This window comes from Uloborus diversus, chromosome 3 (assembly GCF_026930045.1).
Source record: "Uloborus diversus isolate 005 chromosome 3, Udiv.v.3.1, whole genome shotgun sequence".
NCBI lineage: Eukaryota > Metazoa > Arthropoda > Arachnida > Araneae > Uloboridae > Uloborus > Uloborus diversus.
Window position 1 is genome coordinate 41,914,839 of NC_072733.1, and position 22,456 is coordinate 41,937,294.

Genomic DNA, 22,456 nt, shown 5'->3' on the forward strand with positions numbered 1-22,456 from the left:
TTGGATTTTCTGAATTCTGGTATGTACATAAATGCAATTAAAAATATTATTTTTTCCGTAATAAAGTATGCTAAGATAAAAAATGCATTCAAAACCTCTCAGTTTAAAAAAAATCTCTGAAAAAAAAGAAGAAAAAAAACTTCATGCAAAGCGCCAATGTTCCAAAAATGGAACACACTGAAAAACATAGTCAAAAATTTTTTTCTGGAAATTTTATTTTATTTCTGTATTTACTAGACATAAATAGACATGATTTCAAAAAATTACTCAAATTTGATCTTCCGTCAATAGTTCGGCGGTTAAACGGTTAAAAAAAGTTGACAGCTGCTTTAAATAAAGTTTCATTTTCAAGTGCTTGAAAAAGAGTTAAAATGCATCTTTAGTCCTTAAATTTTGTTATCTAAACTATTAAAACCTGTGCTTGTCTCTGTGTGTGTGTGTGAAACCCTATCTCCTCCAAACGGGTAATGTTTACCAAGTCAATACCAGTACCGTTGGTACAGAACATCCAGAGGAAACAATTCCACTCTGTCTTGCCCCTCCAAACCTTAAGGGGACAAAGCTCCAGTGATGTCCTGACATGCTCAAAAGCATTAAAATCATCAATTGTCACCTACCTCAGGCGTCATTGAGCCACCGTAGGTGGCAAATAGGGATTGGCAATCAAAACAAGCTAGGGGCGCAGCCCCCTAGGTTTTTTTTTTAATATGGGTAGATTTTAAAAAATTGTCAAATGTTTTTGCCACCATTTTTTACTAAGTTTCTTTAATTTATTTTTGTACTCCAGAAATCAGATTATCCTAGGACCTTTTTTTTTTTGTTTGAAACATCTGTCAGATTTAGTGCATTTAAAGAACCAACATATTTAAGACTTCATTTAACTGAACTTTCGCAATGAATAACTTAATCTTTTTTAAACTTTTTTCTTGAAGCTTGTCAACATCTAGCTCCTGCTTTGCTGAAAATTTTCTGCAGTGTTTAGGATTTTAATCCTTTTACATCTTGAAAACTTTTCAATTAACTTTTTTTTTTTTTTTTTTTGAGCAATCACGATTGCTTATTGTTCTCATTTGACCGTCTTTGATGTTCCGTGCCTTTTTCAACCACCACCGCCACCCGCAGGCGCGGCTCCGTCCTCCGGTAGCCGCTCCTGGTCGGTGGCGTCCATGTCCTAGACACACGCACGCTCATACACATACGCACTCACACACATACGCACACGCCAACGTGCATACACACAGGTCTACGCACACACAAAAGTCTACACATACACAACTAATACACACGTCTCCGTTCAACAGGAGGGTAGACTTGGAGGGACATGAGCCGTGTCTAGAAACAAGTGAGTAGAGTAGCAACCAATGAGTAGGGTCCTGTCGCAACTCGTGATTGCGAAAAAAATAATTTGAATTCAAAATTTAAGAATTCAAATTAATTTTTTTAATTTGACTTTAGTTACTCACTAATTGACAACAGCTATCTGTATTGCAAAAATTTGCCAAATCTGCAGCTTTCATACAGTAGCATTCTTGAATCGCATAATATTTAAAAACTATATACAGGCGTCCCTCGTATAAAAAGATACTTTTAAAACACTTTTTTGATATTACTCAGTACCACATTTGAGATTATTATAACACATTACAAAACTCGAATTTAATGCTACGCGGTTTTAATATATCACAAATTTTAAAAGATAGAATTTCATTTTTGTTTAATGCACTGTTAAAAATGTATGATAATAACTCTAATAAGTTTTTACTTTGTTTTTATGAAACATTACGAAAAAATGTCTTGTCTTCAGCTCGAAAGTTTAGTTTCCCTGTATAACATGAACATTCAACCTATTAAATACAGTGAAACCCCTCCTAACGGACACCCCTTTAATGCGGACACCCCTCTTATGCGGACAGTTTTTAATTCCCCGGCAGAGACACATTAAACCTAATGTATAAGGAACCTCTCTCGTACGGACACCCTCAAATACGGACACGGACACCCTTTTCGAAGTCATTTACATTGATATATCCTTTTTTGCGGACAGTATTTAAAACTTGAGAATTAAATAGCTACTCCATTGAAAGGCTTCATTTAATGCAAAGTCGACCAGCTTATACGGAGATAAAAAAAATATTTCTTTGCAATTTTACTTTGCATCTACTGCGTAGCAAAAAATTTTCAGCTTGACACCGAAATGCATTTTTCATTCCAAAAAACATCATCAAATCGTCAAAAATAAAAGAAAAGAAAAGAGAAAATGATTATTCTGCAAGTTTCTGTCTGTATACCCCCACCCTCCCCCGTTGCCTTGTTCCTTTTCAGATGACTAACAAGCAGGCGTGTTGTGTCTAAGTGGAGCCGAGTTGACGCGCCATCTAACAAAAATATTTTATAGAGAGTAAAAGTAAAGCCAATGCAATATCATAAAGTAAACTTAAGGGTAAAAGCATTCAGTTGTTTCCAGGGCTGCGGAGTCGGAAGGAAAATGGCCGACTCCGACCCCGACTCCGACTCCTGGATTTTGAAACGCCCGACTCCGACTCCGACTCCGTATTTATTTTATATTTTCAATTTCATTTTTTCAACTCCCTCTCTCCCTTCAGGGGAAGGGGAGAAACCTCTAAAAAGAGATTTAAATATTAATTCCTTTTTATGAAAATTTCGCATTTTGTTTTTTATTGTAAACCTAAGACGCATACAACGTTAGAAATTCAATTTAAAAATCAAATTTTCCAATAGTTACGAGTTAAAAAGTGAGATGACTTAAAAATCCCTTTTAAAAAATTTGAAAAGGATTATCTGTAATTTGCCTCCCCCCCTTTAATGTTTAACAAATTGATATTGATCAAATCGTGTGCTTTCAATTTTTGAAAGCTGTAACTTGAGAGAAAAAAAACTTTTTTTCTAAATCCCAGTTCTTGAGAGGGCATGGTTGCCCCGGGTGACACCCATCTGGTAGATGACACCACAAGTTAATTTCAGAGTTTATAAAAAAAATAAAAAATATATAAATATTTTAATTCTGAAAATTTTCGCGAATATATTTTAAATTATATTTCATCAATAAAATTTCAGCGAAAATAGGGCACATATACGTCAGGAGCTAATTTTACACAAAATACGAGGGTATACAAATTTATACGAATAGCTTTTACTATACCTATATTTCTTCTTCGCTAAATTTTTAATTTAAATTTTATTGGCTGCTTTAGAATTAACCTTAATATGAAGATTTTAAGATTAACTGCTATTATTGAGTGTTGTAATCAAGAAATCATTTACACTTATTTTGTTCCATACTTTTTAGTGAGAACCAAGCTTATAGAAAGAGTCTTAAAAAAGAAAAAAAAAACATGAGATTATTTCATCGGATCTTTTGGATTCGTGCTTTCGCGGCATAACTTTTATGAATTTGCCGATCACCCTTAAACGTTTTAACCTTAGCTACGGGCCTCGACTTACTAATTTGTTACATTTCTTTTACTATTTTATAACTGAGATCGAACAAAACACTGTATTTCTATTTTTATTTGAAAGTGATTAATTGAAAATGTTAGGCAACAAAATCGTTTGCTGACAGTTGCTATTAGTTAAGTTCAAAAGCAAGCAAACTAGGGGACGGCTACAGAAAGTTCGGTAAGCACTCAAGCTAGCTGATTGCCATAACGGCTGTTATTTTCACATTAGTATCTTTTTATACATGTAATCGAACCAATTGGTAGTCAGTTTTTAAAAAATGCAAGAAGAATCAGTGAAAAGGAAAGAAAATAAGAAGCCTGGAGTCGGAGTCGGCATGTTTTTGAACAACTCCGACTCCGACTCCTTTACTCCAAAATCTATCCGACTCCGACTCTTCGACTCCGACTCCACAGCCCTGGTTGTTTCATCGTTCTCATTGAAATGGCTCCAGAAAAAAATAAAATTAAAATACGGAACATTGCTGAAAAGTTTGGTGTGGGACGCACACAAATTTGCTGTATATTAAAAGGAAAAGAGAAGTTTAAGAAAGAATGGTTCATAAATGGAAACCAAGAGAAGAAAAAAGATTTTCCTAAAAGTAATGCCCTTGCAGTGGATGAAATTGTGTTTAAATGTTTTGTATCCGCAAGAAGCAAAAATATTCCGATTTCTGGCCCTATTTTACAAGAAAAGGCGAAAGAAGCAGCTACTGAAATGGGTATAGAAAATTTCAAAGCTTCCAATGGATGGTTAGATCGTTTTCGAACGAGACATGATATCGTTTTTAAAAAAATATGTGGTGAATCCATGGATGTGGATGCTGACGTTTGCGAGAAATGGTTTGAGAAAGTGTCTAGTTTGATTGAAAATTACGAGCCATGTGACATTTATAACATTGATGAGACATAACATTGATTTGTTTTATAGAGCTCTGCCAGATAAAACCTTAACTTTACGGAAAGAAAACTGCTCTGGTGGCAAAATCTCCAAAGAACGCTTAACAGTTTTGTTGGGTGCCAGCATGGATGGTACAAAATTAAAACAGTTGTCATCGGAAAAGCAGCCAGACCTCGGTGTTTTAAAGGACTGGATATAAAAAAATTACCTGTAGACTGGTATTCAAATAGAAGAGCGTGGATGACAACCAGTGTCATATCTGATTGGTTTGTAACTTTTGATAAGAAGTTGGGGAGAGAAAAAAGGCATATTGTTATTTTTATGGACAACGCGCCCTCCCATCCCAAAGACTTTCACTTGAAAAATATAGAAATAGTCTTCTTGCCAGCAAACACAACATCGAAATGCCAACCTATGGATGCTGGGATAATTCAAGCATTTAAAATTCAATACAGACAACTAGTTATGAAGCATTTAATCAATAAAATGGAAGAAACTAAAACAAGTAGCGAATTGTCCAAAACAATTGATGTGTTAGATGCAATCAGCTGGGTTAAGCACGCATGGAAGGAAGTTAAAAAAGAAACAATAGTAAGTTGCTTTAATCGCGTTGGATTCAAAAAAGGATCTGCCACAGAGGAAATTGACAACGAAGTTGATTGTGACAATGATGGATCCGATTTGCAGTCGTTAATGCAACAAGCAGGGTTCACAAATGTGACCGCTGAAGACTATGCTCCCATCGACGACCAAGTTTTCACTGAAGAAAGCGAAACAGAAATTGCAAGCATAGTGCGCGAAATTAACGAAGATCATACAGTTGAGGATGAAGATGAACTGTCCGTAAAAGAAGACGTTAAAACAATTAAAAATGTTAACGAAGCTTTAAGCGTATTAGATGGACTCAGGGAATTTTCAATTAAACACAACGATCCTAAAGGACTAGACTTGGTACAAGCACTTAAGATACATTTCGAAAATGAAAGACTTTCATCGATCAAAACATATCAACAGACATCAATCGAACAATTTTTTAAAAGTACAAATTAGGTATGTAATTTTTATGCGAACCTGTTATTTAAATCTCTTTGAGTGTGCAAAACTGTAATATTTGAATTTAACCTGATAAAATAATTGTTTATTATGTATATGTTGGTAAAAACTAGTAAATTAAAAAAAATCTATGCATATGAAAGAGTAGAATTCACACATATTTCATTTAAGATTTCAAAAAACATAAACAAATAACTAAAGTTAATTAAATTTAAAAAAACCTCTGTAAAGCGGACACCCCTCTCTTACGGACAAAAAAGTTTGTCCCGTTAGTGTCCGTAATAGAGGGGTTTCACTGTACTTCATTTTTCTCCTCAGTGTTCTAAAAACAAAAAGATGAAAATTATTTTGTGTCCAATGCATTGTAAGAACTAGGATTTAAGATAAGCTAAATTTGGCTAACTATAAATAAAAAATGTAGTCAAAACAAAATATAAAAGTAAATAAATAGAATAATTCTATTTATTTTGTTTTATTTTTTTGTTTTGTAGTTTGCTCAGACAAACTTTATTGCTATTGAAAAGCTCAGATTTTTTTTTCTGATTGAATGCGTTTTGTTCTTATTAAAGAAAGTTGATAAAGTTTTTCTTGGTATAATAATAATTTTAATTTGAGGTATGTAAAATAATTGAGTTGTAGCATTTGTTACAATACTTAAATTTAGATCATTCTGCCGTTGTATGTTCTGGTTGCCAGTTATCGTTTGTATGTTTTATTAAGCCAAAATGTCAGCTATTATTAGAGATGAAAATAGTCAGAAAAAAACAGAACAATTTAGGGGAAAACGGAAAAAAAAAACGTTTTTTCTGAAGGGGTTTATTTTCGCTCCGGAAAAATTGAAAAAATGAATTTCTTAAACTTTTCAGGAAGTTTTAATTGAAATTTTCAGCAAAAAGTGATAAATTTCTCATGCTTAAATTCTGATGTAATTTCCTCTCCCCACTCCCTCCTTGTATATTAAAATACTATCTAACTTTGATAGTGCAAGTTGTTGTGTGCTGCCGTGCTAAGCACAAAAGTGGTTTTTTTGCTTTTTGTCAAAATTGAGTTATTGTCACCAAATGGTTCTTTTTCACATATTTTATCCAAATACAATGTTTTATGGTCATTTGTCGGTGGGAAGTATTTTTTAAAAAAATTCTAAAAAAATTTCATCTGAAACAAATACATGGGGCCACACAACTTTAAACGGGAAGTTCTCATTTTGAACTCAGCTGCAGATACCACTTTTGCGCTTAGCACGGCAGTATGGGTAATATAATTTGCATATATAGTCGAATCCCGACTTATACAAGTTCCAAGACTCCTCTCATAAGTCGAAATTTGGCGTTAAAACATGTATACAAAATTTTCAGACTGTATATTATTTCTTTAGCTTGTAATAATGTTTTCTTGTTAGATGGCTCAATTCCAGAAGTTGGTTCTCCTCTGTCATTGTTTTTAGTCCCAAATCTTCCAGACACTGTTACAGTTCAAGATCCTTCATTAGAAGTCATTTGCTTGCTAAGAGTTATCCATTCATTGAGCACTTATTGGGGATTCTTGTATCAAGTAAGTTTAATTGTGAATAAATGTTTTACTTGTCATAATGCATTGCTGATTACATTGCATTATGTTTTAATATAGCTATCTGTTACATCACTCCTTCCCCCCCCCCCTCCCCACTCCATTTTTTATCACTGTACGTACCCCTGGTCAAGTTAATGGAATATAGCACAAATTTGAATGGAATATGTTTTATTTGAGTAAATTATGGCAGCGTGCAATTATAATTTCTAACTTTCTTCTCTGCTAAAAGTTATTCATAGTTCTTCCACTCACCATTTGGATATTTGAGTTGTATGTGCCCAAAAATTAATGTATTTTGTAATATTAAAACTTGTATGATATATCAAGTATTTATCAAAATTAGGCATTATGTAAATATTTTTTTTTTTTTTTTTGATTTAAAAATTGGGTAATTGAATAAACTTTACTATGAAGTGTTTTAATCTACTTTAAAATAAAGATAACATGGTAAGAGATAAAAAGAAATTTTGATATGTTTCTGACTGGATGACGGAAAAGCTGTAAAATTCAATAAAATACCAAAATTTATCAATTTTCCAAGAAACAATTGTCCCCTTTGAAAAAAGGTGAAAGAATTAAGCCAGCAAGCTGAAGATAGTAAAGGTTCTAAAGATTTGGATCAAAATTTTACTCCCACGAACTCTAAAACTGTTAAAATATTAAATGCTTCAAAAACAAAAATGAGGAGAATGAATCCCCAATTGATAAAAGAAAATGAGATGGAGTTCAGATCAAATAATATCAAAAGAGATCAGTTTTGCATTGAAATGCAAACCTTTTACAAGCGCAAAATACCTTCGGAAACAGACCAAAACAGATGAGAAATACTTTTTAAAATTCAAATAGTTTAATTTTCTAATGTTACTCTGTTTAAAAAATGAGGCCTGAATCACGGAGTATGAAAAATCATGTGGTATTTCAAAGCTCAACGAGGAAAGGAGGGAGGGGGGACTCCTACCAGATAAAGGTATCCTATCCCAAAAACTTGGGAAAAGTCTTCCAGTTATAATTGCTGAAAACTTGAAGCTCTTTTATGAATGGGATGGAATAAGATGAATCCAGGAGTAAAAGATTGTATAATCCATACAAACATATAATAGGGCAAAGTAAAAACATCCCAAAAGTCAATTCTCTGCAATTTCAGTTTTATATAAAATAAACAGAAAAAAATCCTATTTAAAGGTACATTTCATTTCATGAAATTTGCTAGAGGTAAGCCTAAACCTTGCATACTAGCAGGTCAGAGTGGAACTCATATGTAGTTTCTTATGCGTCACCTACAAAATACTGAAGATGGTGATCGAGAATTTGGTTATTTTGTACCAGTAGCTTAAAAACTGAGTAATTCTATTTTCGAACTTTCACCCAAATTTATCAAAATTATGCAACAAATTAAATAATACAAAATTTCAGGGAAAAAAATATTTAAAAAAATCTCCCCCCCCCCCACACACACACAAACACATAGATGAACTCCAAACAAGGAAACACTCTTGCAATCAGCTACTTGACGCTATCCAACTCAAATAGAATTAATTTCGTGCCTTGGATAAATATTTTTCTCTACTTAAAACATGCTGTATTATGTGATGATAGTGTTTTAGATCCCACAATGCTATATTCAATGAAATATTTCAACATGAGCCCATTGTGATTTCATCTTCAAACTTCTACAGCCATTTCAGTAATGTATAAACATTTTTCAAAAAAAATTTGAAGAAAACCGAGGTGGCGCATTTTGAGAAATTTAAAATTAAAATTTAAATTTCATTTAAATAAATTTATTTCAGACCTAATCATGTTGCATATCATTGGAAAGATCATTAAAAAGGCTGTCAAATAGCACTTGTTTCACCTCTCTCTATATTAGTTAGAAAAGATTCTAGATCATTGTGAAAAATGGGTCATTCACAAATTAAACCTATTTTTTGTACTTTTACTGCGCTGTATCTTCAAAACTGTTTCGTATTTTAAATATATATATATATATATATATATATATATTTCTATGTCTATATAAACACTACCTCTGTACTAAATTTCATCAAAATCGGACAGGGCGAGGTAAAATCAGTGTGTTGATTTGACACGTAATGACCTTTGACTGTTACTTTGGACTTCAATAACCATTCATTATTTTTATGCACTAATGAAAAGGCTTGGTTTTAATAGCCTCAAAATAATTGTTTGCTGAATTTTTTGACTTGTTTTGATGCTTTTATTTGTTCTGTTACACACATTGACTTATTTTACTCATTTCTTAGTACAAAGGACTGCAATAGTTGACTTTTTTTTTTACATATCTGATTTATTTGGAACAATATTGAAACTTATAATTGCAAAATGGCATCTACGATTTGGGGCATGTTTTCTAAACCAATAAAATGGTCGTTAAGAGCTAAAAGCTGGTCCTCTTTTTCTCAAAAAAATTGGTTTTCCGCTGGAATCTGCTATTAGCGACCTAAGTTCCTAGTTGCTACTAGAGTATGGGACCCTGATTTCAGAATCTCAAAATCCAGAAAATTTTTCCTTGCATTGAAAAAAAAAGAGAACAAAAATTCCGAATAATATTCACTTTTTTCTCTTTTAAATGTACAAAATTGTCAATAATTGTTTATTTTTTGAAAACAGTGTTTACAGTTTATTTTTGTTTCTTTGATGCCATGTGTCATGCGTAATAATAACATTTTGCTGTAATAGTGCAACAATCTTTCAGCATGCTGTTTCAGTTTAAAATAATCCTTATCATTTTGTCATTAGTATATGAAAAGAAGCCTATTGAGTAAAAATACAAAGCCATTTTGCAGTATAAATAATGATTGGCCTATCCATGCAACTCATAATAAACATCTGTGAGTCCACAGCAATGCTATTTACATCCAACTTTCTTGTTTTAGCAGCAAAGTATGCTTTCCTTGAGATTGATGGATATAGGAGAGAAAATTTTGCCTCTAACATCAACGAAATTTAGGAGAGCATGCCAAATATCTCACGCTACAATAATTTGCTATTTTTTGAGTCAGGATCTAAACTGTAAGAAATTCCAAAGTCCTGAAAGTTCCCTGTCCTAAGTTTTCTGGTTTCGGGATCCCATACTGTGCGTCTAAAATAAGACCCCTTTTTTCCTGCAAATTGTTCCCAAAAGTGTGGGAAAACAGTTACATTTAGTGCATTGCCAACCCACCTTTTTGTTTGATGTAAACAGGCCCTTCACTTTTATTAGCAGTATATCTGCTTAGAATAAAGCTAAAATATTTTTTCCGATATTAAACGTTGCATAATACAGAAATAAACTTTTCTTTCAAAGATCAATTTGATTTTTTGCTTTAAAAGTTATAGCTTTTTTCTAAAGGCTTGGTGATTATTTGGGAAGTGTTTATTTTAGAATATGAACTGCAAAATAATCCATTGTAAGTTTCCTGTCTGAGAAAGAGATGGCCCCACTATTGACAGATCCGTATAATTTCTTGATTATATTAACCTTCAAAAATACTGTGGAAGCCAAACAGTGGCAAAATCACCTGATTGGCTTGATCAGTACTTCCTCCGAATTGGAAAAACGATGTTTGATCAGCATATGAAATTTTTTTTTATCTGTTGTCTGAAAAAACAAAAGTTTTTTTTCATCAAAAGCAGTTTCCCAGACTAAACCTCTAATTGTCATGACTTTTTGCTGCATATTGTTTGAAAGTTAATACTATCCAGAAATCATATAGTTTTATCGACAACAGTGCCGTGTATGGATCAGACCAAAAACTTATTGACCAATTTGTAATTTTGCTTAAAATTGCTTTAAATATCAACTTAAATATTAATGATGATAGTCCAGGTATCTTGATCTTTTGCATTTTGTATCATTTTTCTCTTCAATGCACTTGATGACTATTATAATTTGCTTCTCTCCACAAAAATATGTTATGTTTTTAATATTTATTTGTACTTAAATAAGGTTCATATAAATACATAAAAGTAGAATGTTAAATATGAAAAAAATCTAGATTGAAAATTTTTCAGTTGAAATTCTGAGTGGATTTCAGATTATTTTTTTCTCTCATTTAACATCAGTGATGTATGTTCATGAAATGTGGAATAAATTCATTAAGTTCATTAATATATGTATTTATAACTACTTTTGTAACATTTTTCTTGTTTTATGAAATACACCTGAATGTAACTCTTGTTTCGCTTTTGAAAACAGTTACTTTTTTTTTATTTAAATTTTTGTCAAGTTCTTTTGTGTTTTCTTTTTTATGTTAAAATTTTAAATTATGTAATATAATCAACTGTGTCCTAATTTAGATGAGCTCTTGGGCTCCTGCTATTCCTCAAGTGGAATTTCTAAACAGCAAGTTAACTGCAAAAGCAAACAGACAGCTTCAAGATCCTTTGGCCATAATGACTGGAAATGTTCCTTCTTGGCTTTCACAGATAGCCTACTGCTGGTAAAAAATGTGTTTTAAATACTTTTAAGTAAAAATTTCACTAAATTTTAGCATGGTTATACTGATTACCCAATATAATGTTCCATTCATCTTTCTTTTTAAAGTAAATAATGAAATGCATTTTTTAGTGTTATTTCCTCCCTTCCTTGTCTTGGCAATTTTCAATTGGTAAACAATCTTGATTGCTTGATAAGAGTGGATTATAAAGCTTGAAGAATATTGAAAACATAAAACCATTGATTGAGTCCAGCTGCTCTCAATGAAACAAAAATCGATTATGTATAAATCTCGAAGTGGTTAGACGCATTTAAAACATCCGTAAAACAGAGTAACTTTGGTACAGAGGGTAATTTTGAGTTTACAGAGTTCTTTGTGGGGCACCCTGCTTTGGTTCAGTCTGAAATCACATCTGTTGAGTAGACCTGTATTGCACTTCTACCTGATGCCAATTGTCAGAACCGTAGTCCACTGCACTTACTCTTACAAAGTTTTTCTCGCCATTTGTTTTTCAAAATTCTTGTTTTTGTGAATCTTTCACTTGTGCCTCAAGAACTGTGCACACCAACTTATATTCAGGTAGGTATTCACATGGATAAACACCTCCTCCAGCGATTAATATAGAAGTAACCATGTTATTAGAAGTTTTATGTTGAAAACCTCTTCATTGTAAAATTTTAAATTTTCATCCTTTCACGGGGAACATTGAGACTGAAAAATTTTCAAAGTTAGAGCTACAAGTTTACAGCAATCTTTTGGCTTTAGATGACAAAAGCTAAACTTTACATATGGTTTAGATAATACTAGTTACACTATCTGTTTGTTAAGGAACATTTCTAAGTGCAGATATAATATTCTAGGATTGATATAAACTCCCTTCCCTTGTTGTTTCTAATGTAGATAATGCACCTATACAACAATAGTTGGGTATCATTGGTACAAAGTCATGTTTCCTACTGTTTTCGGTGGAGATAAAGCACTGTCCCAATGTTACCCCAATCATTGGGGTAAAATTAGGACAAATTAAAAAATGGTTTTATGAAATACCGTTGCATCTAGAGTTATTCTTTTTCTATATCTTGTAAGAAAATTACTCAACTCAACTGTTATATTTTTAAGTTTTTTTCCTTTGAAAATAAAGATAAGAACAGAGTAAAACTTTGAAAAATGTCCCAAAGTTACCCCATTTTATGGTATCCAATCTGAAAGAGAGGATAATGGATAAAAAATTTGAAATTATATGTATTGAAAAAGAAAGCATAACATCAAATGTGGGCACTTCTGTTTTTTTTTTTTTTTTTTTTTTTTTTTTTTATCAGAAGCAGAGCAATATAACCATATATGTAAAAACCTGCCTCATTGTCATTTAAAATCATGATTAGGAAAATTTATGATGCAGAATGTGATATATTTTGGTTACTTTATTGTCCTCTTTTGGTTACTTTTTTTTTTTTTTTTGTAGAATTTGTCCTCTTACGCATCTTTTTCAAACGCCTCTTACATTCTTCAGCCTGACGGATCCAGTACACTATAAAGACGGTTCCAGTACACATTATTAGATTATTTTCCATCAATTCAAGAAATTGATGGAAAATAATCTAATTAGGTAGCATTATGAGATGAAAGTCAAATGAGTTACACCATAAAAAAATTTTAATTAGATTTTCTTGACTAAAATCAAACTGAAATATTTTTTAAAAACTAGGCCAAATTTTTAAAAATTAGGTTTAACTAACCTTTATATATGAAGCTTGTATTTTAAAATGAGTTTCTCATTTTTAACCTCTACTTTCCTATAAAAGTATTGACATATATGCAGTGGTATACCTTGCATGAGTGGCACCTGAGGTGGAAATTTGGGGTGTCACCCCCACTCCCTCTACAAAGACAAAAAAAAAGTGCAAACATCATGCAATTTTCAGAAACTACATTTTTGTTATGACAAAAGTTTTAAGTGGGCTAATATACAGAAAACAAATGAAAGGGGGGGAGTCCGGGGAAAAATTGTCAAATATGTAGTCTTATGTATTTTAGCTTCATATTTTTTCAAAAACTTGCAATTCTACTTAGAATGTGACCCCCTCCAGATGGGTGACCCCCCCCCCCCCAAGTGATGCCACTGCATATATGTTGTAACCCAACTCCAAAATCGGACAGTGTCCAAAAAAAAAGCCCACATCGTGAAGGATTCACCGACAGAAGTCCAAAATGGTGAATCATTTTGGAGTTTGCACGCTTAAATTAGCTCACTTCACAATGCGATGCAGCGAATCAGTAGTGATCAAGTCTGATTTCATATTTCACATATGGGAGAAACGTCTTCATATGGATAAATAAGCCAGATAAAAGTCGGTGATATTAAATTCCTTCCAATGAGTGTCAGTCAGAACATTGGGATACGGATTCCAGAGCTTGGCAGAGAAAGAGAACCCAGAATGTAATACAGTCAAGCCTGCTTATTGGAATATCGGTTAAAAGAATAGCCTGCTTAATGAAATATAATTTAAATGTACCAAACCGTTGATGTCTAGTATTTTTGTCCCGTTTAATGAAATATCCCGCTTAATAGAACACATTTTCGTGAAATATTAGTTATCCTAATTAGTGGGGTCAACTGTAGCTGTAATAATGGAAGTGAACAATGATGGCCTATAGAAACTCATCGGGAAATCTGGAATATTACTGATGTTGTACTCCGTACACTAATTTAAAGCTACTGGAGAAATTACATTGTCTTGTTCGGTCTTTTATTATTTTACTATGTTTTACTTATACTCATTTCAATCATTTTATTTAATCAAATACTTTGAATTAAAATGGATAGTTTTCTGTCTTTTATGTGGCTTATTTACCCATGTGAGAATGTTTCACCTAAATGTCAGGTGTAAAATCAAACTTCGATCACTAATGATTTGCCGCATAGATAATTGATCAGATTCATGTGCACAAACAATGGTGAAGTAATTTACCATTTTCGGCTTTGGGCTTTTGGTCAGTGATCCATTCGCAATGTGAGCATTTTTTTCGGACTTTGTCCAATTTTGAAGTTGGTTTCCAACATATACACTGTTTATGCAATAACATTATTACATTTTAGAACTTGCTTTTAGAACTGTAACAATTTCATTCAATACATAGTTTTAAGCATCCTTGTTTTCTAATTAATATGTATATGCTTTAATTTTTTTAACACAAATTGCTATTGGAGCAATATTTATTTCAATGTTTTCTTTCTTCCTTTTTACACAAATATTCAAGTAATGCAGGAACAAGCCTTAATTTCCAATGCTTTTCTGCATATCCACCTTTTACACAGTTCCTTTATGATTACTTGATTGTGTTCATTAAAAAAAAAAATCTTATAATTTTAGCTGCTAATAATTTTTAAAAAATGGGCTCCAACTCATAAGTGTCTACTGGCTGCTAACCAAAAAATAGAATTTTCAGGTTGAGTATGCAGAGAGAATTCAAACAGATAAGAGCAGTTAAGTGAGGATCTATCCCTAAAGATAACTATAAATAAAGAATACGGACTAAGAAAAAGGCATAGCTGGGGAAGTTTAGAACTTTCAATAGGATTTTTAGGGTTTAATATAGAAAAATCATTTCTTTTAGAAAATCAATTGATTTAAATCAATTGATTGAAATCAATTGATATAAATCAGTTTCAAATCGCTTTTCACTTGTCTTGGTATAGTGGACTACAAATAATTTTAAACATTGCATATAATGTGTTTTTTTATTTTTATAATTTTTCAATTTTAGCCCGTTCCTGTTTCCATTTGAAACCAGACACCTTTTGTTCTATGTTACATCTTTTGATAGAGATCGTGCACTACAGAGATTGCTTGACATGACACCAGAAATGAGCAACAGTGATAGTAGTGAACGTGTAACTCCAAGACTTGACAGAAGAAAAGTGAGTAGTAGATTTCTAGTTTCTTTATACTGTTATTCTTTTGTTCAACTTCAATTTTGGTAAGTCTTTAAATAATTACTTGTACAGCTGTTAAAGTTCCTCCCATAGTTTGTTATTGTAAATAAGAATTTAGTGCTTTGAAAAATAGACATTTGTGAATCAGTCACTTCTATCACCGGAAAGAAAAATAGCATTTATTTTCTGAGTGACTCGTGAAAAAGCAATAATTGTGCATGTGAAAAAAACGGGTTGTGGCAAATATAGTCCTGGGTATGTGAGCATCTGACGGAAAAAAAAGATACAATAAAGAAAGATTTATTGGCACGGATTCAATTTGGCCCCATTCTGGTTAACAGCAGGACACTCGAACGAATGCTATTCATTGAAGCAGTATGTAATAATAAACAGCAAAAAAGCTTTTCAAAAAAAAACAGTACATCTATGTTTTGTCAGTAGCCAACAAAAATTATTTGTAAAACATGGAATTTGATGGAGGAATGAGGAAGATCTCGCATAGCAATTAAAACAATCATTCTAGATATATAATAAATTAGATTGAAAATAAGCGTTTTTATTTTTGAAAAGTGATACGATTTCGCATAGCAGGCTGCTTTAACTGTTACAGCTTGAATGCCAGCATATGTTTTCTTTCAATCGAACACTTAAAATTCAAAACAAAAGCCAGTTGAACTGTGTCCATTTTTCAAGTGTAATTTTTCGAACGTAGACAAAATGCTTTTTTTTTTTCCGCTGAAAGCAGAGGAGTAGAAAATGATTTCTTACTAATGAAGTTGATAATAATTTTAATGTTTTACATCATATTCAAATAAATAGTTAAAGTTTTACTGGGTGAAACTCGTAATTTCAATTTGGCGTAGTATTTTTTCATTTATACAAAATGTCTAACACTGCTATTAAAAAAATCTACATTTCAGCCTACAATGAAAAAGTTTTTCTGCACAAAAAGGATTCCCTTGAGGTCTGAATTTTTAAATCTGATACTTTTTTTATGCTTACATTATGCTTGGTCTGAATGGAGTCAAAGATTTAAAAAAAATAAAGAAAGAACAGCTTTCGATAAATAGTCATCTTATCTGAATAATAATTGTAGCCTGCATAAAGGAGTCGAAATACCAAGTCGCACTCCCATCGCATTTATTTTATTGCCTTACGTTATGTTATCTGTTGTATGTTATGAGCACATGTAATGCATAATATTAATCTAAATTTTAGCTATAATGTCAGACATCCCCATGCAGGGCCCTAACTGTAGTTCAGCTAGTTTATAACCGAACGCTCTACTGAAAAACTTATCAATTTAACTGAGCAACTAAATCCAGTGCTTTTCAGCTTTATTTTAAAAAAACACAGGTTCATTGTAATTTTTTTTTCACCAAAAGCGACTCAAAAGATTGGAAAATTGTATTAGAATTTTGATTAAAAAATATGAATAAGAACTACAAGCTGCATCAAGGTTTTGCAACAGCAAAGGGAGTTTCTGAAAAATCGATTTTTAGACCGTAAGTCTCTTTTTCGTCATTAGCCGGCCCGATGCGCTTGAAGGTGAGGGGGAAGGGGATTTTCTTTAAGAAATAGGAAAGATCTCGCATACCGACAGAAAAATATTCCACAGAAATAATATATAAGATAAGATATTGAAGAGAAGTGTTTTTATTTTTGAATTTTATACAATTTTTTATCGTGGGCTGCTTGAACTGTTATGGCTTAGATTGCAGCACCTGTTCATCTAACTGAATGTATGTCAACCGTTCATTTAACTAAATGGTTAAAATACAAAATCAGTTGAACTAAGTTCGTTTTTTTATGCGTAGCTTTTTGAATGTATTAAAAATGTGTTGTTGGCTATTTGTTTTTTGCCAAAAGAAGAAAAAAATGATATTTTACCCATCAAGTTGCAAGTAATTTAATTTTTTTACTTTGTTTTCTAATGAACAGACCCCGAAGAGTTCCTATTTTTCCTACTTTTTAGAGCTCTCTCCTTATTTTCCTACTTTTTCCTTTTTTTTCCTACTTTTTCTTTCTTTAGTACAGTCAAACCCGCTTTATGGAGTAGCCACTTTGCCATTTAGACCGTGGGTCTATTTTTCGTCATTAGCCTGCACGATAAGCTTTAAGATGAGGTGTGACTCAAAGAAATCGATCAAGAATTGAGGACGATCTCACGTAGGAACAAAAACTAGGCTACAGAAATAATGTATAAGGATTTACAGTTAACATTTGTTCTTATGAATAAGCATAGGGAAAAAAAGAATGGCATATGTTTCCTTTGTAAATCTTTTTTTTTTTTTTTGTTTGTGTATGTTCTGCTTTCTAAATAAACACTTTATACATAATATACAACCCATATTCAAACAATAAGACACTTTTCACTTTTCTGGGAAAAGTTAAATTTACAAAATATAAGTACAAAATAGGTATTTAAATGAATGTTCTGCCTTTTTTGGACTTTAAAAAGTACTTAAAATTTCATGTAAACTTAATTGAAAGTTATCGTAAACAGAATAACATAAACGTCTGTAGTGGTAATGGTTTACATTGAGTCACAAAATTAGAATATTTAAATTTAAGGGGAAAAAATACAGTTAAAAAAAACTATAAACACTTTCTTATGTCACCTTTTGCTAGAATCACAGCTCTAATCTATTCAGAAATGGGTTTCACTAGTTGTCTACTTTCATCCCTACTGATACTGTTCCATACAACAATGAGTTCAATTTTGTTGGTGGGAACTAGGTCGTGACCCTTTTCCTTTAGGTTAGACCAGTGATGCCCAACCTTCTGTTACGTGCCGGCCACACCTTATACTGAGATGATTCTGCCAGGTTAGAATACATATAAAATTAAAACATATTTCAATCTTTTTTGATAACACAAGGAAAAAATCAAAAAGGAAATAATATTACAATCCATGAATTGTTATCATAAACATGCCTCTTTTATCCATACCAAGTTTCAAACTTTTTTAAATAGGAATTTCTGACTATTTGATGTTGAATTTGCATTATTCATTCGTAATGCAAAATGAAGATGATTGGTTATACTAGGAGCTTCAGAAATATCTTTTTCAATTTGTGATTTTGAACACATCAACAGGCCACATAGATCAGCCTTTCGGGCTATACATGATACTCGTGCCGTAGATTGGTCTCCACTGGATTATATGATGCCACTAAGTCTCAGGTTTATTGATATCAGAAGAGTTGCTTGGCCAGTTTAATGTTGATATCTCTTTGTTTTCCATATACTAGTTGATTTAGTGATGTGTCACAAAGTGGAATTTTGCTGAAAGATGTGTATGTATGACAGATTTTGCTGAATTATTTGCTGTGTCACTGATCTGCCTCAGAAGCAGGGCTGCGGAGTCGGAAGGAAAATGGCCGACTCCGACCCCGACTCCGACTCCTGGATTTTGAAACGCCCGACTCCGACTCCGACTCCGGATGTTTTTGATATTTTTAATTGTATTTTTTCAACTCCCTCTCTCCCTTCAGGGGAAGGGGGAAAACCTCTAAACAGAGATTGAAATATTGATTCCTTTTCATGAAAATTTCGCATTTTGTTTTTTATTGTAAACCCAAGACGCATACAACGTTAGAAATTCAATTTAAAAATCAAATTTTCCAACAGTTACGAGTTAAGAAGTGAGATGACTTAAAAATCCCTTTTAAAAAATTTGAAAAGGATTATCTGCAATTTGCCCCCCTTTAATGTTTAACAAATAGATATTGATCAAATCGTGTGCTTTCAATTTCTGAAAGCTGTAACTTGAGAGAAAAAAAGCTTTTTTTTTTTATAAATCCAAGTTCTTGAGAGGGGGTGGTTTTCCCTGGGTAACACCCATCAGGTAGATGACACCCAAAGTTAATTTCAGAGTTTATAAGTACTTTAATTCTGAAAATTTTCGGGAATATATTTTAAATTATATTTCATCAATCAAATTTCAACGAAAATAGGGCACATATACATCAGGAGCTAATTTTACACAAAATGCGGCCGCTATACAAATTTGTACGAATAGCTTTTACTATACCTATATTTCTTCTTCGCTAAATTTTTAATTTAAATTTTATTGTCTGCTTTAGAATTAACCTTAATATTAAGATTTTAAGATTAGCTGCAATTATTGAGTGTTGCAATCAAGAAATCATTTACACTTATTTTGTTCCATACTTTTTAGTGAGAACCAAGCTTATAGAAATAGTCTTAATAAATAAAAAAACATTAGATTATTTTTCATTGGATCTTTTGGATTCGTGCTTTCGCGCCAGAACGTTTTTGAATTTGTCGATCACCCTTAAACATTTCAACCTTAGCTACGGGCCTCGACTTATTAATTTGTTACATTTCTTTCGCTATTTTATAACTGAGATCAAACAAAACACTATATTTCTATTTTTATCTGAAAGTGATTACTTGAAAATGTTGGGCAACAAAACCGTTTGCTGACAGTCGCTATTAGTTAAGTTAAAAAGCAAGCAAACTAGAGGACGGCTACAGTAAGTTCGGTAAGCATTCAGGCTAGCTGATTGCCATAATGGCAGTTATTTTCTCATTAGTATCTTTTTATACATGTAACTGAACCAATTGTTAGTCAGTTTTTAAAAAATGCAAGGAGAGTCAGTGAAAAGGAAAGAAAAAAAGGAACCCGGAGTCGGAGTCGGCAAGTTTTCTAACAACTCCGACTCCGACTCCTTTACCCCAAAATCAGTCCGACTCCGACTCCACAGCCCTGCTCAGAAGAATGAATCATGCAGTAATCCAGTATATCTTGATGATTTCTAGGAGAATTGTGTCGTTTTCATTTTTAGTTTTACTTGTAGGACCTACAACTGAAACTGCAATTTATGCAATCAGTAAAGTGTAGTTGACTTGGACACATTAACTACAGATTCTTTCAGACACATATCAATGTAAGAAGCAATTTAAACACTATTGTTTTGGGGATTCAACTTCCAGTTGAGTTCATCTCTGGAAGTAGTTAAAAGCTTTCTACTATATTTACTTTGGTTACTTTTAGCTGGCTTGTTCTAAAATCCTTTAAAATCTTCAGAACCATAGATTGTAAAACATTTATTTGATCCAAAATCAATTGTTTTTCTATAACTTTTAGCAATGATACAATACATAGCTTTGCTGTTTCATAACTGACGTTGACAGCCCATTTTAAGCAAAAGACTAGCGTATGATTTTCCTATCAAATTTTACACTTGTCTACCTGTCGGCTTACAGGAGTGCAAATATTTTCACAGCTTCTGAAACTTGTTATAAAAGAATTAATTATTCTAATTTTTTCACCCAGAGAAAAAATCCATTTAATTTTTAAATGTTTTAATGACCCTTAAGTTAGAAAAAAAAATCTGTCCAAATTGTTAAAAAATATTTTGTCTATTCATGAACAACATTCCTCACCCTTTTTAATTTGCGTTCGTTTCTTTTACAAGAGTCGTTGAAAAGTTTTGTTTAGAAAGTGCTGATATTCTGTTGTTTTGAATTTGGGTTGTTATCTATGATTTTCTTTCTGAGTACGATTCAAGTTTTATAGTCTTCCAAATACTCATTTTGGCAGCTTTTTTTTTGGGTGTGGGGGGGGGGGCCTTATTTCAAAAAAAAAATAGGTTTCTGTTAACAAAGCCAATGATAAAGTCTATTTTTAAAAAAATAATAATATTCATTTAATAAAATGATGAATTTTCAGTTTGAAAATAAAATATATTTTCTGGAAATTGTTTTTTTAGGAGCATCTTTCAAGATTTAATTAGTATTGTTAAAAAAAATTCAGTTGACTTTTTAAAACTTTTTACAAGTTACTTTTCGTTTTAGTTTTTTAACTGTAAAAGAGGGCCATGGTGGCCTGATCGGTAAGGACTTGTGACCGGAGGGTCTTGGGTTTGATCCTCGCTGGTCAAAGATCCACCATCGTCATTAATGGTGACTGAGCGACATTAAATATGCTTGTGGTCACAATGTCCTCCAAGTGAAACGATACCTCTGGGGGTGCTAGACCAGAAAGTTATTCGGCCTCTGGTCTGGTTCTAAATTATCGAACTGTGCGTAAATGGTGCTGCCATCTATCATGTTGACTGAGCCAAATCGGACTTTCACCTAGAAATAGGCGCTCAATTAAAACCGAGGCCGTAAACCTTCTGCCTTGAAATCAAGTAGCATCGCTACGCGGGCTCGGGTTCCTGAGTGGCATAAGTAACAACTGTAAAAGATTACATTTTATAGGTTCAACTTTAAAAAATATTTTGTGTTTTTAATTAATACATTTTAAAAACTTGTGACCTTGACCAGATTTTGTACAAAGTTTCTATTCAGCTAGATTTCCGATATTTGATGCTCTAGCTGCCCCAGTTAGCTTGGATAATCAAGGTTCTACTGTTTAATGCTTTCTCACCATATTAGCTTGATTTATTGTTGCAAAATGGATTTTTAAGTTATAAATAATTTGAATTCCATTCAAGTTAATAGTTCATTTGCCTGTCATAAGACTTCACCATTTTTCAATCACTTCATTAAATAGAAATAATGCTCAAATGTTACTGGGCCATTCCACTGTCACGTGCAGGACAAAAAATCACTTAAATTTCATTAACATTTTGTCATATCTCTTAATATTTTAAGGAAACGGGGGTAAGCAATTTTTTTAATCTTTACATTTGATACAAAGGTACTCCTGACACAATTATATTTTTATTAAACAATTTTGTTATTCAAAATAAAATTTATTTACATGCTTCAAGTGTGGGGCATCCAAAGTCAACCTCTGGTAACCTGTTTATGAATAAGCTAATATTTTTCCTCTTTTAATACGGCAATGAAGGAACAAACTAGATTTTGAAAGCTATGGTATCAACGTAAAGGAAACATATCTCATTAGTTTAGAAATAATTATTTAAACCACTGCAAAAAAACATGTATATGCCCATTCCATTGAAAATGGTCATTTTGTCCTGCACGTGACAGTTCCTGTATTTCATAAAAAAGAAATATTTTTTGAAGAAAGATTTTGCTTAAGAAGTCACACATGCGTTTGTGATTTCTTAAGCAACAAAATTTTGTTCATCAGGCTTTTAAACTATTATTTTTTATGAAATAT

At 32.3% G+C, this 22,456-nt stretch overlaps 1 protein-coding gene across 6 annotated transcripts in view; it reads left to right on the forward strand.

The window, feature by feature from the left end:
• Window positions 1-22,456, forward strand: part of LOC129218440 (E3 ubiquitin-protein ligase TRIP12-like) — a 246,296-nt gene that overhangs the window by 196,633 nt on the left and 27,207 nt on the right. For all 6 annotated transcript variants that reach the window (XM_054852706.1, XM_054852710.1, XM_054852708.1 and 3 more), the window contains 3 exons: window positions 6,809-6,960; window positions 11,278-11,420; window positions 15,183-15,336. In XM_054852706.1, coding sequence (XP_054708681.1) covers window positions 6,809-6,960; window positions 11,278-11,420; window positions 15,183-15,336 — 449 coding nt within the window. The remainder of the gene's footprint in view (window positions 1-6,808; window positions 6,961-11,277; window positions 11,421-15,182; window positions 15,337-22,456) is intronic.